This window comes from Oxyura jamaicensis, chromosome 2 (assembly GCF_011077185.1).
Source record: "Oxyura jamaicensis isolate SHBP4307 breed ruddy duck chromosome 2, BPBGC_Ojam_1.0, whole genome shotgun sequence".
In the NCBI taxonomy this organism is placed as follows: Eukaryota; Metazoa; Chordata; class Aves; order Anseriformes; family Anatidae; genus Oxyura; species Oxyura jamaicensis.
This window is the reverse complement of record NC_048894.1, coordinates 145,608,392-145,631,298: the sequence shown is the minus strand read 5'-3', so window position 1 is coordinate 145,631,298 and position 22,907 is coordinate 145,608,392. Positions and strand designations below refer to the sequence as shown.

Sequence of the window (22,907 nt, the reverse complement as noted above, 5' to 3'; positions counted from 1 at the left end):
TGTTCACATTAGAGTTGTCTATATGTATTTATATTCATATATGCATACAGATATACATATTTATGTCAGGCATTTGAGGATTCTGGGTATGGCCATTGGTCTGTCCAGTTGGAATGCTTGCAAACTAAAGGATTCCTAAAAATAAAAACTTGTTTGGCGATCTGATGCCTTTCAATGATATCCCAGCCAGTGAAGATAGGACAAGTTTTAGGTGAATGATCCTCCTGAATTTGTTCATTTTGGAAGTTTTTGGTGTTGTCTGTTGACAAATGAAAAAAATAAACTTGGAAATTTTGAAAGTGCTTGCAGCTCTGTTCTACCAAATAAATCCCAGGGATCTTGGAAGCCTTTTAAGGTCTTCCCATAGTGAGAAGATTACAGGCATTGTGGATCCTGTTTTCACTAAGACTGTGATCGCTTTGGGGTGTTTAAAAATGGAAAGTCACAAAGGGGTGGAAATTAAATTGACTGCAAAGAACTCTGTCACTGACTTACTGCATGACTTTGAGGAAGGCATTTTAACTTGCCTCTGTCAGCCTAGCCATCTGTAAAGCAGGTATAATCATACACAGCATAATAATTTCCCTCAGTGAGTGCCATTTTCAGTCTATCTTGTACTACTTAATGATTTGTGTGACTGCTGAAATAACAGCATGCTCTAAAACTGTAATATCCTTATGTATTTTTCACATAATCACTAGTGGTTGAAATATTTGTTCTGACACTTGAGATTACTCATGTAAATAGAAAAATTACAGCATACTGGCAATGCCAGACACCTTGAATTCCATCTGAGTGTGTGGATGATTGGAGAAGGATCTATAAATACTAACAGTGAGGGTAAGCAGCAAGCATGAGTGGCACATGAGAAATTCTGAGTCGACCGATTCCTGAGGTTTAGATAAAAGGTTTTAAAATGCTGGTCTCGCTTATATCAATATTAGAGCCAAGACAGTCCTTAAGAATCTGAGTGCTGCAACAGCAGACTGGAGAAATGCACGTGCATTTCCCTGCTTTACGTGAAGCCACATTTTTATGTAGTACTTTGAGTAGAGTGACAAGGAGTATGACAACCTAGGCCTAGTATCATGTGACTAAAACCTCAAATTTTCTTTTGAAATCATGAAGCATTCTGCCTTGGAGACAATCGGAAGCTCCAGTTTGATTTTCAGTGAGTGACTCACAGGTCCTGCAATGATTTTTCACAGAATGTGACTGCTAATTTCCACGTTCAGCTCCCAAATTGCCTGTTTCAGATGTTTTCCTCCTCCATTATGAAAGATTTGCATAGCTCTAATTGTAGAGTTCGTAATGTCACATAACAGTGTGGCAAATGAACTATGTCACATTTTACATAAAAATGTGGTAAGTCATTTAGCTGCTGCTTGAGGGTTTTGACAGTGGTCTTTTTTATTTTTTCTTTTATCAGATAAAGGATACTTGTACAATGTAACTGCTTCCTGATCCCCAGTGAGTAAGGTTTCTTCAAGATAGCACCACTATCTCATAGAATCATAGACTAAAAGAATGGTTTGGGTTGGAAGGAACCTTAAAGATCATCTAGCTCCAGATGTCTCCTACTAGATCAAGTTGTAGACATCTTGTTTTTAACCAAACATTGTACTGCTGGGGTTTACAGAATATTTACCAGCTAAAATTTGTTTTTCAGATCATGAAGGGGTAGATATCTCTGCATTTATTTGGAGGGAAGTATTATAACATTATTGGAAGACAGATGAGTATCCTGTGGACCCTTGTCACTAGAATTCATGTATTTATCATTAGTGACACAGAACCAAACAGTTACAATTTATTGAAACAGGAACTTTGAAACTTACGAGAAACATAATCTGTTGAAGGATCAGGAGAAAAACCTTAACAAATTCAGTATGGTAGGTATGAGTAGTGGAAATTATCATGGAAAGTATTGTGCAACATCAGCTGTAGAGTCTCTCTGTAGTTCATTATTAATTTGTCAGTTTGAAGTTTTCTGTAGCAGATTACTAACAGCCTGTGGCTGCTTTATATCACATCATCAATTCAAGTGCTAGGAAAGTCTTCTATTTAGAGCTGTGAATCAAGACAATGATCCCTTCTTTGGTTTCATTGTGGTTTACTATGACAAAATGTAATGTCTGCTCAGTTTCCATTAAGCTGTTTTGAACAGGAGCATGAAAATCTCACCATGGCATTGAAACTTGGCATTCCTCGAGTGCGTGTGCTATTGGCCTGGAAGATGGACTTCATTAATTGAACTTGGTAATTTAACTCACAAACAGTTCAGTGGCTGAATCAGCCCACATCCTAGGTCGCAGGAAAGGAAACAGAGGAAAATAGCTCTTTGAAGACTCAACTCTGATAAAGAAGCATTGGAAGGCCAGGGAGTGCAATCTCCAGCTCCACTAGTGCTGGGAAATCACAGAGGAAAATGAAGGTCCCTGGTACAGGTGGGAAGGAGAAGGAGTCCCAGAGGCCTGCCTAGCCAAGACTAGCTGCTGAGTTTGCTCCGGCAGCTTCTCTGCTTCTGTGACAGCTTTGCTGGCAAGATACAGCTTTTGGGGATCTGCTATGGATACTGCAAGGCGGCTGGTCCCTGTGCCCCACTCAGGTTGTGAAAATCATGAGGCTTCACAAATCTTCAAAAATTCCTGACGGCATTCTGGTTTCTCCCCCTCAAGGTGTTGGCAGAACCTTGTCCACACTGTTTGATTCTTTTTTCCTCTGTGGTGATATGGAAAGGAAATGCATGTTCTGTTTATCACTTAATGCTAGTACTTTTCAGAGGAAATAAGGTTGGCACTGGGTTTTCTATTTTTAACAGCACAAGCTTAACCTTAGCACACTTGTGTAATAAGCAGTTTGATGGGGGCCTGAACACATGGACACCTCAGTCCTCTGGACTGACGGTCTCCTTACCACATTGACAAAGTTCTCTTAATCACACACAATTGCTGATTGCAAGGTGCTTTAAACAAGAACTACCTTCATTTTTTGGGTGCTAGAGTGTGATGATGCTTACCACCATGGCTTAACATTACCTTTTCTGTACGAGTAGCTGATAATTTAAAAGAGCACAGTGAAAGACTGGAGTTTGTAAAATGCAATTGCTGGTCATTTTCAACCAGCCCATTTGTAGCCCACTGAAAGCTTGGACCTGAAGCCTGCTTGCTTACCAGCAGCCTTTTGGCACCCATTGCTAATGCTTTTCCTTTTGGTGAACCTTATCTAAAGGTGTGTTTGTCTCCTGAATCCTGATCCAAGCCTGTCTCTGTAAGGAATTAAGCAACATAAGCTGAATTCAGCTGAATTAATTTAAAACCAGGAGAAAACGGTACATTTTGCCTCACTACAGGGTGAGAAATGGCCAAAATGTGAAGGGGATTTCTCTTCCCTGAAGGTGTTGTTTTAACTAATTTGTGTCATCTCCCTGAGGTGGAGATCCTGGCAGACCAAGAGGTTTGCTACTTCCCGTCCCTTCCAGCGTGCGGAAAGGCGGTGATGTTACTGGATATTGCTTGTCTGAACGTGGTAGCAGATGTTTCTGTAGGAAATTGAGTGGAAGTACTCACAAACAGTATTGTTGACTGGTTTTGAGTTTATACCCACATTAAAGCTGTTGAAAGGGTCATGTATCTTCATAAGCTCTTTTCTCTGAGTATTTGGGTCTTAGTTTTGATTCTGGCACCAGAAGATGGACAGATTCTCATCTCGTTTTTATACACCACTGTAGTGAGTGCACTTCGCATGCATGGAAATGAGTTCTTTAGCATGAAAGCCAGCAGGTAAATTTGTTTATTATCATGATACTGAATTGATTTTAATACAGTGGCTTTTTCTGCAGCTCTATGAATCTCAGTTCAATTGACAAGCAGTGTAAAGTACTCTGCATTTATGTTGCCATAACTTATAATTTTTTGGCACGTCTTTTCCTTTCAATTATAACTAGCTGTGAAACTATTTGGGGATATTGTGTTGTGCCGTACCAAACCTGCTACACCACGAGCCCTGTATTTTAACATTTCATTAAGCAAAATGGGATCACGATGCTGAAGGATTGATTGACTTGCTCAGCCAGTCTGCACTTCTGAAGCCCAAATACCTGCAGTGTTTTCTTGTAGGTTTATCTTCTGCCCACATTTTTTTTTTTTTTTTTTTTTTTTTACAGTATCAGTTCAGCAGCTGTTGGATGGCTCTGATTTGTTAACTTAGACCTGCAGTGGTGTTCTTCAGAACATCACAGGTGTTTGCCTTCGTTTGTCTCCTCCTTTCCATGCTGGAACTGTGTCCCCGCAGGATGGGCCTCCTGTACTTCTCCATTAGCAAATCCTCTCGGACTAACCAGGAATCATTTCTGTAAGGCAAGTTTTTCCATGCAACGCTGCCCACAAGACACTGGCAGATGTTCTGGCACACTTGCTTCAGCACAGGAGAGTCAAACAGCCCTTTCCTGCTGAATAAGCTGATAAAAGCAACTGATCTAATCACGTTCAATTCCATGGGCTCGAGTGACCCCAGGGGCTGATCCCTTAATGCAATCTTAATATGGCTTAAGTATGGTGGAGAACTTGCCTAGCTGCTCTTCTTTGTGCTGGCTTTCACCCAGGCAGAAACCAGACCGGTTGAATATGGGTTTATAGGAACCTCAGACAGCCTATGTGTTTGGGGTGTAGGTATCTGTAACGTGAGCGCAGCCTTTGAAAGTAGCTTTATGAGGCTTCTGGGTGATGTTTTCTACTTACTTTACTTACTTAAGAGAGAATGAATGCATAAAGAGAAGACTGCATTTCCCTGCAAAGGAGAGGTCCTGGATTATCTTTCTTTGAGCATGCTGTTCCTTTTACTTTCATATTGTAAACCTACTCTTCCTGTCCTCATTCCTATAGTAATGAAAGAGCTGTGCTCTGGAGCACTGGCTCCTCTTCAGCGGTCTTTTTTTTTTTCCTCCTAAGAAACAGTTTGAATGTGCCAGGAGAGTCCCAGTTCCTCAGAACTGTTTGGCCAAGAACCCAACCAAGTTCGTCTGTAGTACTTCTCATTAAAAGCTTGCTTCTTTCTCTTAAATAATTAAAAAAAAAAGTCATCTGTGAAGTGTAACAAAGGATTAATTGTGGCGACTCGGGACTTGGTGGACCCGCATATAAATGAAGTGGGTTTTTGGAAGCTGCATGGCCTGTCTTGCAGATCAAAAAAATCAATGTGAAGTATTTCAACGCGTATCAGTGGATTCATTCATTTCACTGCCACTTCCGTTTGGCTTCTCCTCGTGGGAGGGCTGCTCTGGAGATGGGAATTTTAATTGCTTGACCGCACTTTCTAATTTGTGGTGTACCGAAAGGGCACGGATCATTAATTAGTACTGAATATAAGGATCTCTGAGGTTGAGGGAGAGCATCAAATGGATGAATTTAGACAATTTTTTACTGGATTCACAGCATATCTGTAAATTGAGTTACAATAACGAAAGCATTAGGATTTTTTTTCAGTACCTTCAGGTTGGTTTCTGTGCTTGGAGAGTGTGTTCTGGTGGTCTTAGAGAGTCTTATACAAGTACCTGTTAGATAATTGTGGCTGTATTATACATATATACCTATCCTCTAGATATATGTGTACATGCCTAAAGTATAGTTACACATCATTCAGATTATTGTTCAATCGCATGCCTTATTTCATTTTATTTAACATCTGGGGCTTTTAATCTATTAGGTAGCTTCATTGGCAGTTTTAAAAGGTATAAAATCGGTATTCTCTGTAGCTGCTTTCTCTTTCAGTCAGTACCTGGATTTATGCTACTCTGTCCAAAGGGAAATGTAGTGCTAGAGTGTAATGATCCAAAAACTGAATCATATCAACATCATTACTTTAATGTCCAATAGTCTGTATTATATTTTTTCTAGTTTTAAAACTTGATGATGGAAGGGACTGCTGCATTCAAGATTCCCAGACAGTTCAGAGTGGAGCAGGAATATGCTGGTATCAACATTTGTGCTATATTGACATATTTTCTGCTAAGCGGGTTAGGAACCTGTTAACGGACAGACTGCAGAGTGGAGACGTGGGGTCACCATACATTTTTACTTACAGGAGGGTTTCTGGTGCACTGGCATAAAACACAATGTTCTGCAGTATTTGCATCCAGAGTTTGGAGGTAGATAGGAAATATTTGCTGATAAAACATGTGAATCATCTGAACAGTGTGTGCCTTATTTGAGGTAAATTCATGAAATGGACTTTAATTGTGGAAATATAATTATGGGCATTTGTGGGGCCAAATGGAAAGGAATGGCTCTGAAATGCAAATAATACAAAAAAATATATAATTGGGTCAAGTTCCACCACCTGTTCCATTTCCATGTTCCATTTGGACATTTACATGTAACCATTCAGGGGTCTTTTAAAAGATGAAATACATTTGAATAAGTAAAAGCCTTAGGGTCTGTTTTGTAAAACTGGGAATTCAGCAATGAATCTGGAGAGCTATGCTTGTATTTGGTGGGAATTAGGAAGTAATTAGTAGAAATATACTAAAATCCACTTTTTTAGACAGAAAGCATATATTCACTTTATTTTTTTTAATTTAAATAAAATTTTAAATTTAAATTTAAATAATTTTTTTTAATTTTATTTTTTTTTATTTTTTCACTCTAGAGTTTTGTAGCAAGATGGTGTTTAACATTTTACCAATATATTGTAAATATATATATATATACTTATATATATATATTTATATATATATATTACCAATATTTTAGTGGCTCTTTAGTCATGTAAGTCTTCAGGGCCCAGTGTCCTTCTCGAGTTGAAAGTTAGTAGAAACCAATGTCAGGGCGTTGAGAGTCTGGACATGGTGGGAGTCTTTGTAGGATACTTTTCCTCCAGGTAATTTACTTGGTTTTTGCTGTGTTTTGGACTCAGTTTGTGAAAAGAGGATTATGTTTCTGCTCTCTCCTCCTGCTCATGCTTCCCCTTTCGCAGGAGTTTCTGAAATAGCTCAGCTGCCTGCCACGAACTCACCGGCGCATCGCATGGAAACTTGGCTTCTTGGCACAGGGAAGGGATGACTCCTTTCTGTCCCTGCATCTTGGGAATTAAATTCACATTTTGTGTTCCTGCTTATAGCTTAGGTTTACAGCCAAATTCTTCTCTTCGGCTTCGTTCCTTCCCCTTTCCCTCTCTCCTGTCCTTAATTAAAAGATGCTCAGGTCTAATGCATGTAACTGCAGATGAAAGAAAATGAGAGTAGCATATGTGAAACAGCTACGCTATTGAGACCTGGACCTTTTTATAGCATCACATTTACTAGCATGACACTGTAACACACTTCAAAAGCATATTGGATATCTTTTTTCAACAGGTTAATTGATAATTTTTAATCATAAAGGAAAACAGATTTTGTTGGCAGAACATTTTTAGAGCTTGAGCTGTCCTCCCATCTAAGTTAATGACAAGATGATATTACTTCAGAGGAAACGAGCATAGTTTCACCACATCCGTATGCATTCATTCTCTCTGATTTCCAAAGGCTATGGGTACATCTGAAAGTGAGATGTCAACTGTAAAGAACCAAACTGGCAAGACACTGACAAAAAGTACCCATTTTCAACACCTTTGAAAATTAGATTTATGGAGTGCCCAAGTTTATGGAGTGCTGATCTTGAGAGTTAGGTGGCACAGATTTTTCAGTAGTGGAATCCAGTTAGGTATCTAGAAAAAGATAAAAAGTCAGTCTCAACCTCTTTTACCTTAATAAGTTTCTGGAAGCCCCGTGGAATATTATGATAGTGTTTCTATGAGTATTAAAGAAATTCAACCAGGATACTATGGGACAAAGAAATCAAACCAGCAAAGTTTGGTAGGACAGCGTTTCTGATAAATCACAAACGATCCTTGCCAGAGAGGAATATCTGATAAAACAGCTAAACACAGAGGTCTGTATCACCGAAGGTAACAGACTTTAGAGGGAGGAGGGAGTGCACCGTGTCAAGATGTACCCTGAGGTGATTTAGAGGAAGGATGCTCCCAGGACCTGCACTCTAGTTTTGCCCAGGTATCTCTCTTGGTAAAGCTGTTATGAAATGCCCTAAAAACATTGCTGCTGAGAACACCCACCTTATCTGTGGTTTTGATAGAAACACCAATCTTGTTCTCCACTCTGAATATTTCCGTTGCTTTCACTTTGAATTCCAGCCAATTTAGTCTGCTTTCCCTAATTCAACCTCCTCACCACAATGCCCTTGTGTAATTCACCCATCTTTTTGTTATTAAATCGTTTACTCTTCAACCGAGCTGACATGGCGATCGGCACTAACCCCTTGAAATCCTCTCTCGCGGCATTTTCATCAGGTCCCCGGATAAGTTCCCGGTGCTCCTGCCCTTTGAGCCTATCCTGTCCCTCTTTGAGCTGTGAGGATAATGAAGGGACAGCAGTCGGTTCGGCAGCCAGGTCTGTGTAAGTTGGCTGCGTGCATTTAAACAAGGCACTCGGATGTGAGCTCTTGTCTTGGCTGAGCTCTGCCAGGCTGTGAAGGAGAGACATGGTGTGGGCTCAGGTGCGTGGGTCACTGCTGAGAAAGGGGACATGATTGTGGCAGTAAAGAGAAGGGCTTTGGAGTGGGTATATGGCAAAAGTGGTCAGGAGTCCCCAAACAAATCAAAATTAGGAAAAAATGTACAATATTAGCTTGCATAAAAAGAGGAATATTTAATATAAAAGAGGTATTAATTCTGATATACAGCACAAGTAAGCTTGTTAGGGAATACTACATTCACTTTTCCTACCCATACTGAATAAAAATTTTAAAAGAAGCTGAGAACAGATCTAATCTGATCCCTCAAGTATCACAAAAGGCTTGAACTCAATTTTATTCCCTCAAGAGAAGGCTAATAGGTGAATCGGTTTGTGTTTACTCACAGATGTATGTACAAGTAAATCAGCTGAAGCTGATTCCCAGCGAGCAGAAGCAGCTGCTGAGATCAGTGGCAGGATGCTGACAAGCATGAACCAGAAGTGAGATGCGAGTTCACAGCACTGGGAGTATCACTGGAGCAGTTTAGATAAGGGAATAATAGATTCACTGTCACTTCATTGAGTGTCTTTCTAAAAAAACTTCCCTGTAGCTCATCCAGCCCACAGCTTCCATACATAAGAATTGCTCTGTAGGGGTTTATAGCTTTTGGAGCAGAGGTCAGACGGCTCTCCTGGCCTTAAACTCCATGTATCCTTATGTTCTTATTTCTTCTATTCTGCTTTTTTTCCATTTTGCTCACTGTGCCGTGCTGAGATGGGCTGCAATCAAATCCTGACCTTTTGTATTTGCACAGCTTCCAGTGCTGTGATGCTACACGTAGAAATTACAAACAGCGCCGAGGGTCGGTGCCAGTTCAAAGAGCTCACAGCGAATGGAACTACTGAATGTCCACTTACTTGTTGCTTTTCTTTTTCTTTTTCCTTATTTTTTTATAGTGAAATACATGAGAGAAGCAACACCCTATGTGAAGAAAGGCTCCCCTGTTTCAGAGATCGGATGGGAGACACCTCCCCCAGAGTCCCCCCGGTTGGGCTGTGCGTCTGCTGACCCGCTGTCGCAGCTTTCGCTCTCCATCCACCGAGACAGGAAAACAATACCACTCAAGATGTGCTATGTGACACGCAACATGATGGTGTCAGACCCCGAAAACAGGTGAGCTTGGGGCTGGGACTTTGTGTTGAATAGTTGTTGGCCTCTTCATTTGTGGGGTTAGTGAGCAGGAGCTGGTGATGGGCTCTAGCCACACACGGGGTGCCAGCAAGGGGCAAGTGAGCACTGCTTTGGGAAGGGCATGTCCTTGTGCCTGAGCCACGTGGCACTGGGTTGAGTGCCCAGCTGTGGATAAATAGAGATACACCAGCTTTTGGGTTGTGCTAGACTACCTGAAAGGAAGCTGTGGGCAGGTGGGGGTCGGCCTCTTCTCACAGGTAACTAGTGATAGGACTAGAGGGAATGGCCTCAAGTTGTGCCAGGGGAGGTTCAGGTTGGAAATGAGGAGACATTTCTTCTCAGAAAGAGCAGTCAGGCATTGGGACGGGTTGCCCAGGGAGGTGGAGTCACCGTCCCTGGGGGTGTTCAAGGACAGGTTGGACGTGGTGCTTAGGGACATGGTTCAGTGGGTGACATTGGTGGTAGGGAGGTGGTTGGGCCAGATGATCTCAGACGTCTTTTCCAAGCTTAGTAGTTCTATGAGTCTATGATTATATGAACTCTTCCAAGCAGAAATTCAACATTTCTGTTAGAAATATAAGCTCAGGATTTTGTTCGTGTCCTGACTGAATGTCTTCTTTTGGAGGAAAGGCAACTGTACACCACTAAATCGCATTTTCTTTTCTTTTTTTTTTTTTTTTTTATAAATATTATTTTAAGAATGGCCTGTTTTGTCCATAGAGTTCTGGATATTAAAGTCAAGAATAGGAGAAAAGTTCCACTTAGAGGACATTAATGGGGAATTTCTGTGTCTTGTTCTTTTTTTTTTCATAATGTTAAAAATAGGATGAGCTTACCAGCCCTTATTTATAACATATGTGGAACAGCTGCACCACACCAGCACACTGCACTGTCTGATCCCTGCTCTAACAGCTGCTAATAGAAAAGGGACCAGTCAAGTCAGTAACAGACTGATTCTTCCATCCAAATAATGGCCTTTTTGTTTTTCTCCAGTGCTCTGGCTTATCAAGAAGCTGTGTGGAATGCCTTTGATTCTCAGCAGTTACCTTTAGGCCTGAGCACAAATTACATTTTCTTTTGCAGACAAGAATAATGAGAAGAGGGGAGAGCAGAAGGGGTTGGGGGGATGGGTTCCCATGTATTCTCTTGTACTGCTATCCAGAAACCTTACCAGTATCTGTGTAATTTCCTTCCTTTCTTTTTTATATTTTCAAACCTTAGGCTTTTTGCTTCTCCCTGTGCTAACCCCAGCTGTATTATTTAGTATTGGTTTACTTTGCTTCTACTCTTCATCTCACCAAGTGGTTACTGACCACTACAGAAGTGCAATTTTGAAACAGCAATTACCACTAGCAGTCTTTCTCAATTTTATACCAGTATGGTAGTTGATAGGTGCAGCTTTTTTCACATAGAGTTTCAGATGTCAGGGTTTGACAGCTGTATCACTAGCCTGGGAGGTTGTGGTTCTTCGTTCCATGGAGGGCATCTGAAAAAAAAGCAAACCAACAGGCAGGCCATATCATTTGAATCAGCACAATGTTACAGTGCTTTTACACATGTTGACATCATTCTTTAGCATCTTTCTCTTCTCTTTTTTTTTGTTTTTGACCGTGTTGTAGTTCTCAGCTTTTATCACTCTCGGGACCCTCAATTCCATTTAAAGGACAGGAGGACTGAGAGGGGCAGACTCTCAGTGCGGATGGTACTTCTGTGATGGGGCTAGCTCTTCTGAAGTGTGCTACAAATGTGTACATTCTTAGGTGTAACTAGGAAGTAACGCGTGGGAGAGTCATATTGCTTATTATCATGGTTTTCATTTTGTGTTGCTGTCATTTCCTGTGGAAAGAGTGACTTCTGATTTTTACTGTAGTCCAACACAGGGCACAGTCTAAGCTGGTTTTTCCATCCAAGCAAACAACACTTCACCATCACCCTGGCTGCGGTGAAACAGTAGTAGTATCCCATTGATTCATGTCTTTATTGATAGCGGGGTTTTGAACAATTCTGAATACTGGAACTGATATTTCCTGGTGGAAATGCTTTTGTAATGTAGCGAACCTTTCCCACTGAAATATATCCCAAGATAGTAATCCGATTCCCCCAAAATAATTGGATCTTTGTTCGCAGCAAAGACCAAACCATGTCCTTACATGCTTATGACACTTCTGTTTTATAACCCAGTGACCTGACACACATAGATCTTATAACAACAGATGGTGTCACTTTGCTGCATGGTTTTAGAAGACCACCACTGGCAGGCCACCAAAGCATATGCTGGCCGTAAAAGGGCTTCTCTGGGCTCTATCTGAACTCATTTTCAGTGGTAGCTGAGACCAAGCATGGACATAGAAAGCACGAGTTTTCCAGTGCAGATGTTTCTCCAGAGCAGGTTACAGCTGAAATCAAGGCACAGCAGCATTTTAGGACCAGGCTCAGCTGGTTTGACTCTCAGCATAACAAGACACCTATTTTAAATGACCTAGAAGGAAATACCTGTTTGACACTGAATCATCTCCAGCTCTTAGAAAGCTGGGGAGCAATGTGGGTTTAAGAGGCATGGAGAAAGTTAAATGTCTGGTTTTCACACTAGATCTGGTAGTCTCGCACAGGATTTCTTCACACCGACTGGCCTCAGTTAAGAGACTCTTAAATCTGTGTCTACCCTCTAACAGTTTGGTGTGTTTGTTATTTCAGAGCAGGAGTGAAATTTGGTGCTTTTAAAGCCAGCAGTTCTCTGACATCTCCTTTACCTAACCTGCCTGTGAGCTCAGTCTCAGTGAGATAAGGGATTGTTTTCCCTGTTACCTGATTAAAAATGCTGTAAGATACCAAGGAGAAAGTACCGTGTAGTACAAACCAATGCCAAGCCTAAGCACATAGGAGAATATTTTTAACAGTACAAACACAGCAACAGGAGAAAAGATGCAGAACATTTTAGTTGCATCTGTGTCATTCTCATCTAGCCACAGGAACTGTGGTTGTATTTTAGGCTGGAATAAACTCGGTTAAAATAATCACTCCTTATATCTGTTGTTTGCCTGTGTTTCCACCGATAAGCGTCCTTGGTGGCAGCACTAATGGCTAACGTCAGGACTCACAGGGGAGTGCCCCCCCGGTGAAGGGACAGCTATTGACACCAATAAGCTGTAAGTGGTACTGCAGCTCACAATGCTTTTCAGCATTTTCTGGTGATGACTGTAAGGAATAGGAGGAAACAATGGGAAATAAGTCTCTGAGGTGAAATTTGTTCTATTTGTGCTTGGGACCCAGTACAAAAGTACTGCCATGAATACAGGAGACGTGACATTCACTGTAGGAAGGGAGGCTGTGCTGCACTGACTGAAAAGTTTTTTTCTTATACTTTTGAAATCACCATAAAATCCTGCTCGCACTTCATTCAGCCAAACCCAGGAAGTGTGGGCCTGATCCTGCCAACACTTAGTATGCACAGAGCACATTTTTCCAGTGGCAGGAGTCCAAAGCAGTGTGATCCCAAAAGAGAACTTCAGCAGAGATCCAGTCTTAGGATTGAATTTTTCATTGTCTTACCCACCGGCAGGATTTGGCCCTTTGATGGGAGAAGGTTGGTCTGGTTTTGAAGCTAGGAGAAGTGAGCACAGGACAATTCTGCAGCAGCATGACACGGGCTGCCAGGTGCACTCGTGATGTGTAGCAGTGCTCGAGCAAGCCCAGGTGCAGTTCACAGACTTCATCCAGCAGAATGGCACCGAGGACAATCAGAGAAACAGATGAGGAAGTATTCTTATCTGTTACCCATTAAAGGTTGGCCTGAGAATTATAATCAGAAGGTAAAAGTCAGCAGGTACATTTAAAGGTGGTAGGTTGGGCTGGTATCCATTCATCCTGGGCACTGAGCTTCTTCTGGGAATTACCAGAGCTTCCCAGGATGACTGGGAGGTGTGAGACAGACTGAGACCTGGTTACTGTAAATGCAGCTGTAGACTTAATTTGCTTCATTGCTTTGATTATTATTATTTTATTTTTTGCATTGGGAAATACTGATTCACTAAAGTGTTTGCAAGATTCCTTGCAAAAATGACGCTCCCCAAATTGGTTCCTTTTGCACACATTCCTTTTAAAACCTTTTTCTTTCGTTATTTAATAACATGTCAGTAGTGTACAGCATCAGAGTCAGTGAGACTTGATCTTTTGAATTGTAATGGGTGTGACATTTATGGAGGCGTTACGTAAACATGAACAGGAGTATCCCTGTGCGATTCTGAAATTAAATTTCAAGATCTTAAATATAAAACAAATTCTGGTGAATTTGGACATACTTGCTTTTGTTGCGGTAAGGAATTAAAACAAAAGGTGATAATAAAATAAAAACTTAGTTTCAACCAGATTTAATATGACAGTAAAAAGTAGTCCTTGCACCAGACGACCTGAATCATGAATGCTGCTTACAAACATAAGCAGAATAATGCAAAAATGGAATAAAGAAACAAGCATCTCGAAGTAGAAGTCATGGAGCTGTGGCACTAGTATAGGACAGAACTGTCTAAAAATGGATTTCTTGAATGTTTTTCTAATGCATTTTTAGCTGTGAGGCTGAATGGTTATTTATACTCGTGGTGTCTGGAATACAAGCAAAAATTCCATGCCTGTTCAGTAAAACTGCAGAAGATGAGTGTGAATAGTTTGGGACCTGCCACGCTTCCAGCACTCAATTTCACTGCTGATCTAAAGCACAGCTATTGTACTTCGGCAGGGTTGCAGGAAGAAGCTAAAAGACCTTGACCTTTTTAATCCCAGCAGCTCTTCAAGACCGTACCTGTATGATTTGCAAGCAGCCCCATGGGGCGGGGAGGCAGTGCAGAAGAGTCGGGACACGGGATGGCTCATGCCTCTGCCCTGCCTGCCTCCTGCCTGGGAAACATGACCACGCTTTGGTGTTGCCAGGCACGTGCAACCACCGGTGTGCAAAATAAAGGCTGGCTTCTCCTTGAAGAGCAGTGTGATGGAGGTGTGCAGCTTTGTAGCCTGTGTTTGCTTCCTGCTAACAAGGGAGTCGATGCCCCAAGTCAGAGTGACCTGGAAGAGTGAGCATGGTACAGAGAGTGAGTTACTGCTGCTCTTCTGGAGCACAGTTCCCATTTTTCTTACTTTATTTTCTGTCTCCCCCTCTTAAAGTAGCACTGGACTCAGCAAGGGACAGCTAACGCTACATAGGACTGCTGGTTACTGGCAGAAGGGTGAGGTGCTGAGCCTTGGACCCAGGACTAAGGAGGTGTTGAACCATTTTGTCCTCTTCTCACAGATAGCTAGCAGTAGGACTAAAGGGAATGGCCTCATGTTGTGCCAGGTGAGGTTCAGGTTGGAATTAGGAGACATTTCTTTTCAGAAAGAGCAGTCAGGCACTGGGACGGATTGCCCAGGGAGGTGGTGGAGTCACTGTCCCTGGGGGTGTTCAAGGAAAGGTTGGACGTGGTGCTCAGGGACATGGTTTAGTGGGTGACATTGGTGGTAGGGGGTGGTTGGACCAGAGGGTCTTGGAGGTCTGTTCCAGCCCTAATGATGCTATAATTTTCATGACCATGCCAACACCACTGCAGCTTGCGGGAGCTGCTTCAGCCCTCGGCAGATACCAGAGGCTCTGCAGGGCTTCCTGCGGAAGTGGAAATCTTCCCTTTCTAATGGATAGTACATATTTAACAGGATTGGCCTCTAGTTCAGGAAACTTGGCTCCTTTTCCTCTTGCTGTTACCATATGTTCTAGGTGGGCAAAGGAAAGTGAAAGGACTTTAATATGTGTGGGGGAGAGAGCAAAGGTACAGATACTGTAATGGGCACATTACCAGTATAAAAAATCCACCCCCACCCTGCAAGGAATTTGGGCGTAGCTCCTTATGCTCTTACTGAGCTGCTCTCTGACTTCAGACAAAAACTCTGTGAAATTGAGAGAACATACTCAATTCGCAGTGTTGTTGAGAGCTACAGCTTGAGATCCTTGGATGAAAGGCATGTAGCACTTAATTATCATTATTGGTACAGACATGTTTTGCTATTTGAATATCAATAAGTCCTTTGAAGAAGTCATTGAGCCTGCAAGAGTCCAAGTTGTGATTTATATCAAGAATTTTTGTTACTGTTTTATTTTTTCCTTGGTGGGCTGTGTTTATCATCTGTTTAGATTAATGTTAAGCTAGGGAAGAAATCAACAATCCAACATTAAAGTAAAGCAACTTGAAAGGATCTAATTCAAATCCAGAGAAGAACAAAAAATGACTATAATCAGGGTGAAATTCTGGTCGACTCTCCCCTCAAGCTTAAGCCACGCTGCTGTACTACGCAATCACAGCGTGCACGGTGTGTTACAGAACCATAATCTGCCACTGCGAAGCCCTTTACATTGTTGCCCACAAAGGGTAGGGAATTTCAGATCAAGGCGAACCTGGTTTTTTAACCTTACCTCCAAACTATTTTACTCTTACGGATCCAAATCCTCCTTTTGTGTAAAGCTGGATGTTTCTTGTTGTGTTCTGGTTTGCTTGTAATACTGGAACTGCCATTTTTTTTTTTTTTTTCCAGCCACTGTTTCAGATAGGGTAATATTGAAGAAGTCAGAAGTCAAAGAGCTTTTCCAACCAGCTTCCACTGCAGAGGATTGAGCTGAGGAACAGAAATAAGAGGAAAGTCACTGGAAATGAATCAGGGGAGCAGGAACAATGAGAACAAACTGCCTTGAGAAATACACGGTGGGATGGGAGGAGAACAAATTTAGAAAAGGTGATAGAGAAAGTAGCTAACTAGCAAGGTGAAGCAATGAACAAGAAAGTGAAAACTGCAGTAGACTTAGTGAATGCTGTTGGAAAAAAAAAAAAGAGAAAAATCAAATCAAATGAAATATGTCACAAATTAAAGGAAAAGGAAGAGCTTTGTGAGTGCTGTAGGGCAGGACAGCGGAAGGCAAACAGTTAATCGTGTTTTATGTGTGTCTGTATGTAAGGTATATATGTGCTGACATCCAAGCTGCCCCTAAATCATGTTGGAGAGCAATTTTAACACCCCGAGATCTGATAAACAAAGGAAGTTGATATACAAGGTTTTCAATTTCCTGCGATGCTCCTTGTCCCCACAAGGACGTCTTTGTGGTACTGCTTGTAGCCAGGTAAAAACCTCAAGCCCCCTTTTCCTGCCTGGCTGTTACCCTGTGCTCTGTGCTGGGCTTTCCCAGACCCCTTATCAGTGGGTCTTCAAACTGGATTTCAGTCTTACAGCCTGACCCGCTCTTAGCCAACGAGTAGGATTTTCAGCTTGTGTATTCACAACTGCTCTCTCCCTGAGCTTCTGCAGTCATTTGTATCTCAGTAAAGTGCAAATTACAGCCACACTGGGAGCCTCTGATGATGGGCTGCTATGTTAGGTGCTCCAGTTCAGCGTCAGTAGGTGCTGAGGCTGGGATTTAGTGCTTAAGTTGTACGCACAGACATAGCTATTTTAATACCCTGTTGTCAATTCTTGCTTTAACACACGTTTCTGCTTGTTGAAAATCCTTTTTCCCCATAGTAGGAATCAGAGAGAATTACACTGAAGTTGTTGCTTCTTCTCATCACTTACAAAGAGATTCTCCGCTGATCTCTGAGTCTGTTAAATGGGAAGAGGAATTAGTTCAGTAACTCTGTGCTGCCACAGGGAGAGTGCCAGGAGGTGACACACGCCTGCCGTCACAGAAGAGGCCAGCAATATCATGGGGATGCTGCCTCCCAGATGTTGCTCTCTCCCCAGCTCTTGGGAGAGAATTTGGTGTTTTGTCATCATGGCCGTTGAAAAGACTGGCTACTGTTTTATTTCACTTGGCAACTAATCAGTGATTCCTGAGGTTTCTTTCATATGAGCCGAGAAGTGGGCATATAAATTAATGAAACACTCAGGCACATGCTGCTAGATTGGAGTGCACCTGCTGTTTGGCTCTTCCAGCGAGACTTTCTCCTGTGCTAGTTCATCAGCAAGGCAGAGCAGATCCATCCCTGCTCATTTCTCCCCTCTGTAGTAGTTTTCATCCGTCCTTGTGGATCGTGTCCCACTTCTTCCCCTGGGTCCTACTGTGGTGTTGTTCTTTCTCAAAAGGCATCTAATTCTTCTCCAAGTCTCTCATATCTTACTTAAGCAGCAAAGTGAGACTGTCTGCCTTCACCCCTGAACTGTTTCAACCTGCAGGTCATTAACCGCTATTATTATCTGCAGTCACTTGCTCTTTACTCTGACCAGATTCAGCTCAAACTGCAGAAACAGCAAGCTTTGAGGTTGGCTGTGGCTTTACTAGAGGTGCAGTGTTTGTGACTGAGACAATTTTATTCTAGCAATTTTTTCCCTTTTTCTGTCAAAGAGATGCATCACTGATCTGCGGTCAGTGTATTTACCACACCAATCACAGCATCTTCTGGTCTTAAAAGTTTTAAGCAGCATCTTTGTGAGGTTAAATCAAATTCCTACTGTCCCTATGAAAATATTTTATTTTATTTTATTTTATTTTATTTTATTTTATTTTATTTTATTTTATCTTTTTCCTTCCAAGTAACTGATCCTACTGCTCCCTGAAACAGCACTTCTGCCATTGTTTGGTGCAGAATCCACTATGAAGAGGGCTGGACTGGGTATTTCTGCATTACCAGCACTATAACAAGAATAATAAATATAAGAACAAGGATAAATGTAAGAATAACCAGAATATGAAAGAAAACTAAAAGAAGGAAAAATATTAGAGGTCTTTCATGCAATGCAGGGAAAGAATTCTGCTTCTTAATGTCCATATATATTTAAAAGATATTAAATGACTTGTCATTCTGTGTACAGAAGGCAGCCCATGATGTGCTCTGCAGATCGGTCAGCATCGGCACGCAGGGATGTCAGCAGGTCCTTTCCTCACTTGCATGCTACACAACTCCTTCGATAGCTCTTTTATTAAAGCCCAGCTGGCAACAAATAGAAATGAAATCAACTGTGACAGCTCGTTAGTGATATATACACCCTCTGCGTGGACCTCAGTCTAATCCAGCTCCCAAGAAATGAGTAACTGCACTTACAGTGACTGCGCTAAGCTGAAAGTCAGCAAGTAACTCTAGAGACAGTGAGTACCATCGTGACAGCTAGGGGACCTAGACACTGTCACATAGAAAACTTCTGCTGCATTGCCAGATAGTGCTTGCTTTGTAAAATTGCTTTCACCTACATTTAGGTGCATCAAACACGTTTCTTCAGTGTAGGCTGGGGAATTCGTTGCACTGCCTAATGTTATCTCTATGGAATATTTTCCTTGGAGACTGAGTCCAATATTTCCACTGCTTTATTTTTGCATACTTTATTCCTGGTTCGTCTCTTGATGCTGCATGTAGCATTAAACAAAAACCTTAATGGTTCATGTTTTTTATTATTATTATTATTATTATTATTTTATAAAAAACTACAGTTATTTAAATATCATATCTGATTGTGTTCACTAAATCCCCCCCTTATGCTGGAAAGCCTCCCATATTTGCACACTCAGAAATGAACGTAATTACGTACTACCATTTCATGTGTAGACAACGAAGGGAAAAGGACACGAGCAGTTTTGCCCTCCATCCCTTTTTAAGTTTGCAAAGTCCACAGCAGAGTGTTTTGTTCCTGGCTATGCTGGTACAAAATCAAAGTAGCGTGATGGACTTGAATAACTCTGGCTCCAGCTTATCATTAACTTCAAGGGATTTACTCCACACTTTAATCAGTCACCGAATACATCATCTGACCCAGGAAAAGGCACAAAGTGTAAAGCGGTGCCTGGTTTGGTCCTGAGCCAACGGTGGTGGGAGAAGTGCTTTCAAGAGATTTGATAAAAGGTATTTCTTAGATAATGAATGCTCCTACACAGAGGCCTTATCAAATGTGGAATGAATATGGGCTATCAAACATTTGCTTTCAACTTCTTCTGATCCATGGTGAAGTAAAAGCTCTGGATGCAGTGAGGGAGAGAGAGGTTTGGCCTCGTACTTGCAAGGTTACGGCATTTGGAGGCGCTGGGTTTTGTGTCACCCCCATGTTCTGTGGGTGGAAAATGGGATGCTGTAAATACTCCTCTGCTCAGAGAAACTCTTTGAGAAGGAGAGAGAAAATTACTTTTATTACGAGGTTTGCCAAATGATCTCTGAGAAAATGTGATATCATTCATATGCATTGCCAAGCTGGAGAGATGCCGTGCATCTTGGCAGCCATCTAGAGCTAACATATAATTCCTTTGGGTTGGTATGGGCTTTATCAGAAACAGCTCCATATGCAGTATTTACATAACTGTGGTGGAGTGTGAGAATAAACACAGCTGTGGCATTGCCCTAAATATTTCAATTCAGCGGGGAATTAAGGGAACTTTATCACTGAACTGCAGATAAACAGAAGTCAGTAAGCGGTGGTCAGTTTAGCCAAGGAACAAATCAAAGATACAATGGCTGGACTGCTTGGAAACATTTAAGTACTTCAGAGTTGGAGTTTACTAAGGTCAGTGGTATTTTATTGCTTTTCAAAAAATATGGAAATGCTATCAGTCAGCTGTTAAACAAAAAGTATCGTCCAAATGGACTGGTGAATCAAAGCAGCATAGACTGAGAGGCAGAAAATAGAAGAGTTTATAGGGATGCAGTGCTTTCAGCGTGTGATTGCAGTAGGAACCCCTGGGTTTCCAGGAAGATGGTAAGAAAAGTTTCTGTTAGGATCTCCATCAAGTGCCTGCAGAGGTGGGAGTTCTGGCTTTTTAGGGGAAATCTGTAAGGACGGCTTCCTAAACAGGCTGCCCAGGGAGGTGGTGGAGTCACCATCCCTGGAAGTCTTCAAAAAGACGTTTAGATGTAGAGCTTAGGGATATGGTTTAGTGGGGACTGTTAGTGTTAGGTTAGAGGTTGGACTCGATGATCTTGAGGTCTCTTCCAACCTAGAAATTCTGTGATTCTGTGATTCTGTAGTTTAGATCTCATAGCAAGTAGTAGCAGAGTTCAGGCAGTTGAGGGTTTAGACTTTCATCCTTACAAGGCAACAAGGTAGTCTGTCTGCAGGTGATAGTGTATCAGCATCAAACCTTGATCACTGGAAGGCAGTGCCCAAAATAACCCCACGTGAAGTCACTGACAGACAATAGTTCAAGTATTCTTGCAAGCACGACGCTGTATGTGTGTGTGTAGTTGTATTAGAATATATAACTTGATATCAATACAATGTATATAGATTACAATACAGTATGGGATCTCAAATTGAAATAGCACTTCATCATTTTGAATCAATTAAAGAAGTGTGAAGAGCTGTCTAAATGTTTGTTATTTTAGGGGACAGAACTATTGCAGAAATACCTGAATAGCCACTACCAAGGGAAATACATTTTGATGAAAGCCCAGGTAGCAAAGTACTTGTTTGTATCTACTTGCTAGAAGTAAGTAGAAGTAAGTAAGAATTTAGTGTATTCCAAATTGTAGGTGAGCAAGTTGCCATTTGGAAGCTCTTTCAGCTCTCGATAATTTTATTTTTAAACCAAAGGTTAAAAAACAAAGGTTTAAAAATCTAACTTAAAAAGAAATGGCACAAGCTTGCTATTCTTTTGCAGCTGCAAAAGAGGCCCATTCTTCTGTCTTTATAGTACTTGTTCGGCCTGATGTGCGGTGACTTAGAGGTGGGAACTCTCTTACAGGAACCACAAGCTTTGTAAAAAGCATTGTTTCACAAAATCCATACACTGCACTAACATTTTCCAGGACTGCCACAATACATACCAGGTATTTTTTTCTCTTTGAAAGAAGCGTTAAAATGAGAGGCAGAGTGCAGAAAATACCGAGTGCTGTTCCTGGCTGGTTCCCTGCCTCATCTGGATGCTTGTCTGGGTGCTTTTCCCATGGTGAAACGGGGATGCTGTCACTGGCATTTGTAAAATGTTTTGAGATCTTGTGCCAAAAAGTTCTCTGTGAGTAGGAAGCAACGTTTCACTGATTACCACAACGTGCAGGTCTGTGCAGTTTGTTACCATTGCTGAGCTGCATGCAAGAGCAAGCTCAAGTTCCTAGGGTTCCCTGGGCCACCGGTGTTTCTGATGAGCTGAAAAAGCAGGGTGTGGTGGCTGAGATCTCAACAACCATCGGACACATGTGGCTAAATTATAAGTGTCAGGGAGATGCTTCTGCATACAGTTTCAAAAAAAAAAAAAAATTGATGAGGAAAGTGCTAATCTGCAAACATAATTTTCTTATTCGCCAGATCTGCATCATCTAACAAGGCATTTTCCTTTCAGTACCTGAAGTGGACTCCTCAGTGCCTGCTGGAGCGGCTACATAAGAGCCTTTATTTTCAGAAAGTGCTGAGTTCCGATGACTTTACCGAGCAAAGTGCGCTGTTGTGTTGGCTCAGCGCTTTCTGAAAAATCAGCCCACGTTTTGAACTATGTAAGCAGTGATTTAGAACCCTCAACAGTTCAGTTGCTTAGTTTGGAAAATTGTGACCTTTTCTATCTTTAGAGCAGTGTCTACTTGGAGACCTCCCCTTCCCAAAATGGACAAACAAGAGGCCAGCAGCCCTCATCCTCTTAGCCCCAGAGAGCTACACAGATTGAGTCACCTTCTGTGCTGGATTCTGCTCTCTTTTAATCAATTAATTAAAAACTCTTAATTGTTAGTTAAGCTCCAAATTGCAGGATTTTGTAATTGCATAACAAATATTTGGATTACAGTACTGTCTTGAACCTCAACCTGAATAAATTCCGCTGAACTAATTACTTTTCTGATACAGAAGGGAGATGTGTCTCGCATTATGTGTCTCGGAGACCAGGCAGCAATACATGAGACAGAAGTAGAGACTGAGGCTTGAATCTGAGGTTGAATTCATGTGGGTAACATTCAGGGGAAGCCACTGTATGTTTACAATCAAAAGACACCAGTGTGATGTGGAGCTGAGCGATGGGCATTGATGGGTTTTAGAATTGCTACATAATGATAAACCAGACTGTTATTTAGTTACTTAGTAAACGTTCAAGTAAAAGTGATCCACAAAGATATAAAGAGCACACAAAGCCCCACTAATAACTAATAACCTCGCTGAGAGCAATGCTGAAATAGCAGCAGCTGTCTCTCACAGCGTTTTTGTTGTTGTTAGTGAAGGTGTTGGCACAGTTCCCATGACCATGATGGACAGGATTCGTTTTTCTGGAAGCTGTGTTCGTATTAGCTTTCAAACACACAGTTGCGG

At 41.6% G+C, this 22,907-nt stretch overlaps 1 protein-coding gene across 1 annotated transcript in view; it reads left to right on the top strand.

The window, feature by feature from the left end:
* SNTB1 (syntrophin beta 1) overlaps nt 1-22,907 on the top strand; it is a 114,293-nt gene that overhangs the window by 49,127 nt on the left and 42,259 nt on the right. The window contains exon 2 of the mRNA XM_035318056.1: nt 9,461-9,677. Within this exon, the coding sequence (XP_035173947.1) occupies nt 9,461-9,677 (217 nt within the window). The remainder of the gene's footprint in view (nt 1-9,460; nt 9,678-22,907) is intronic.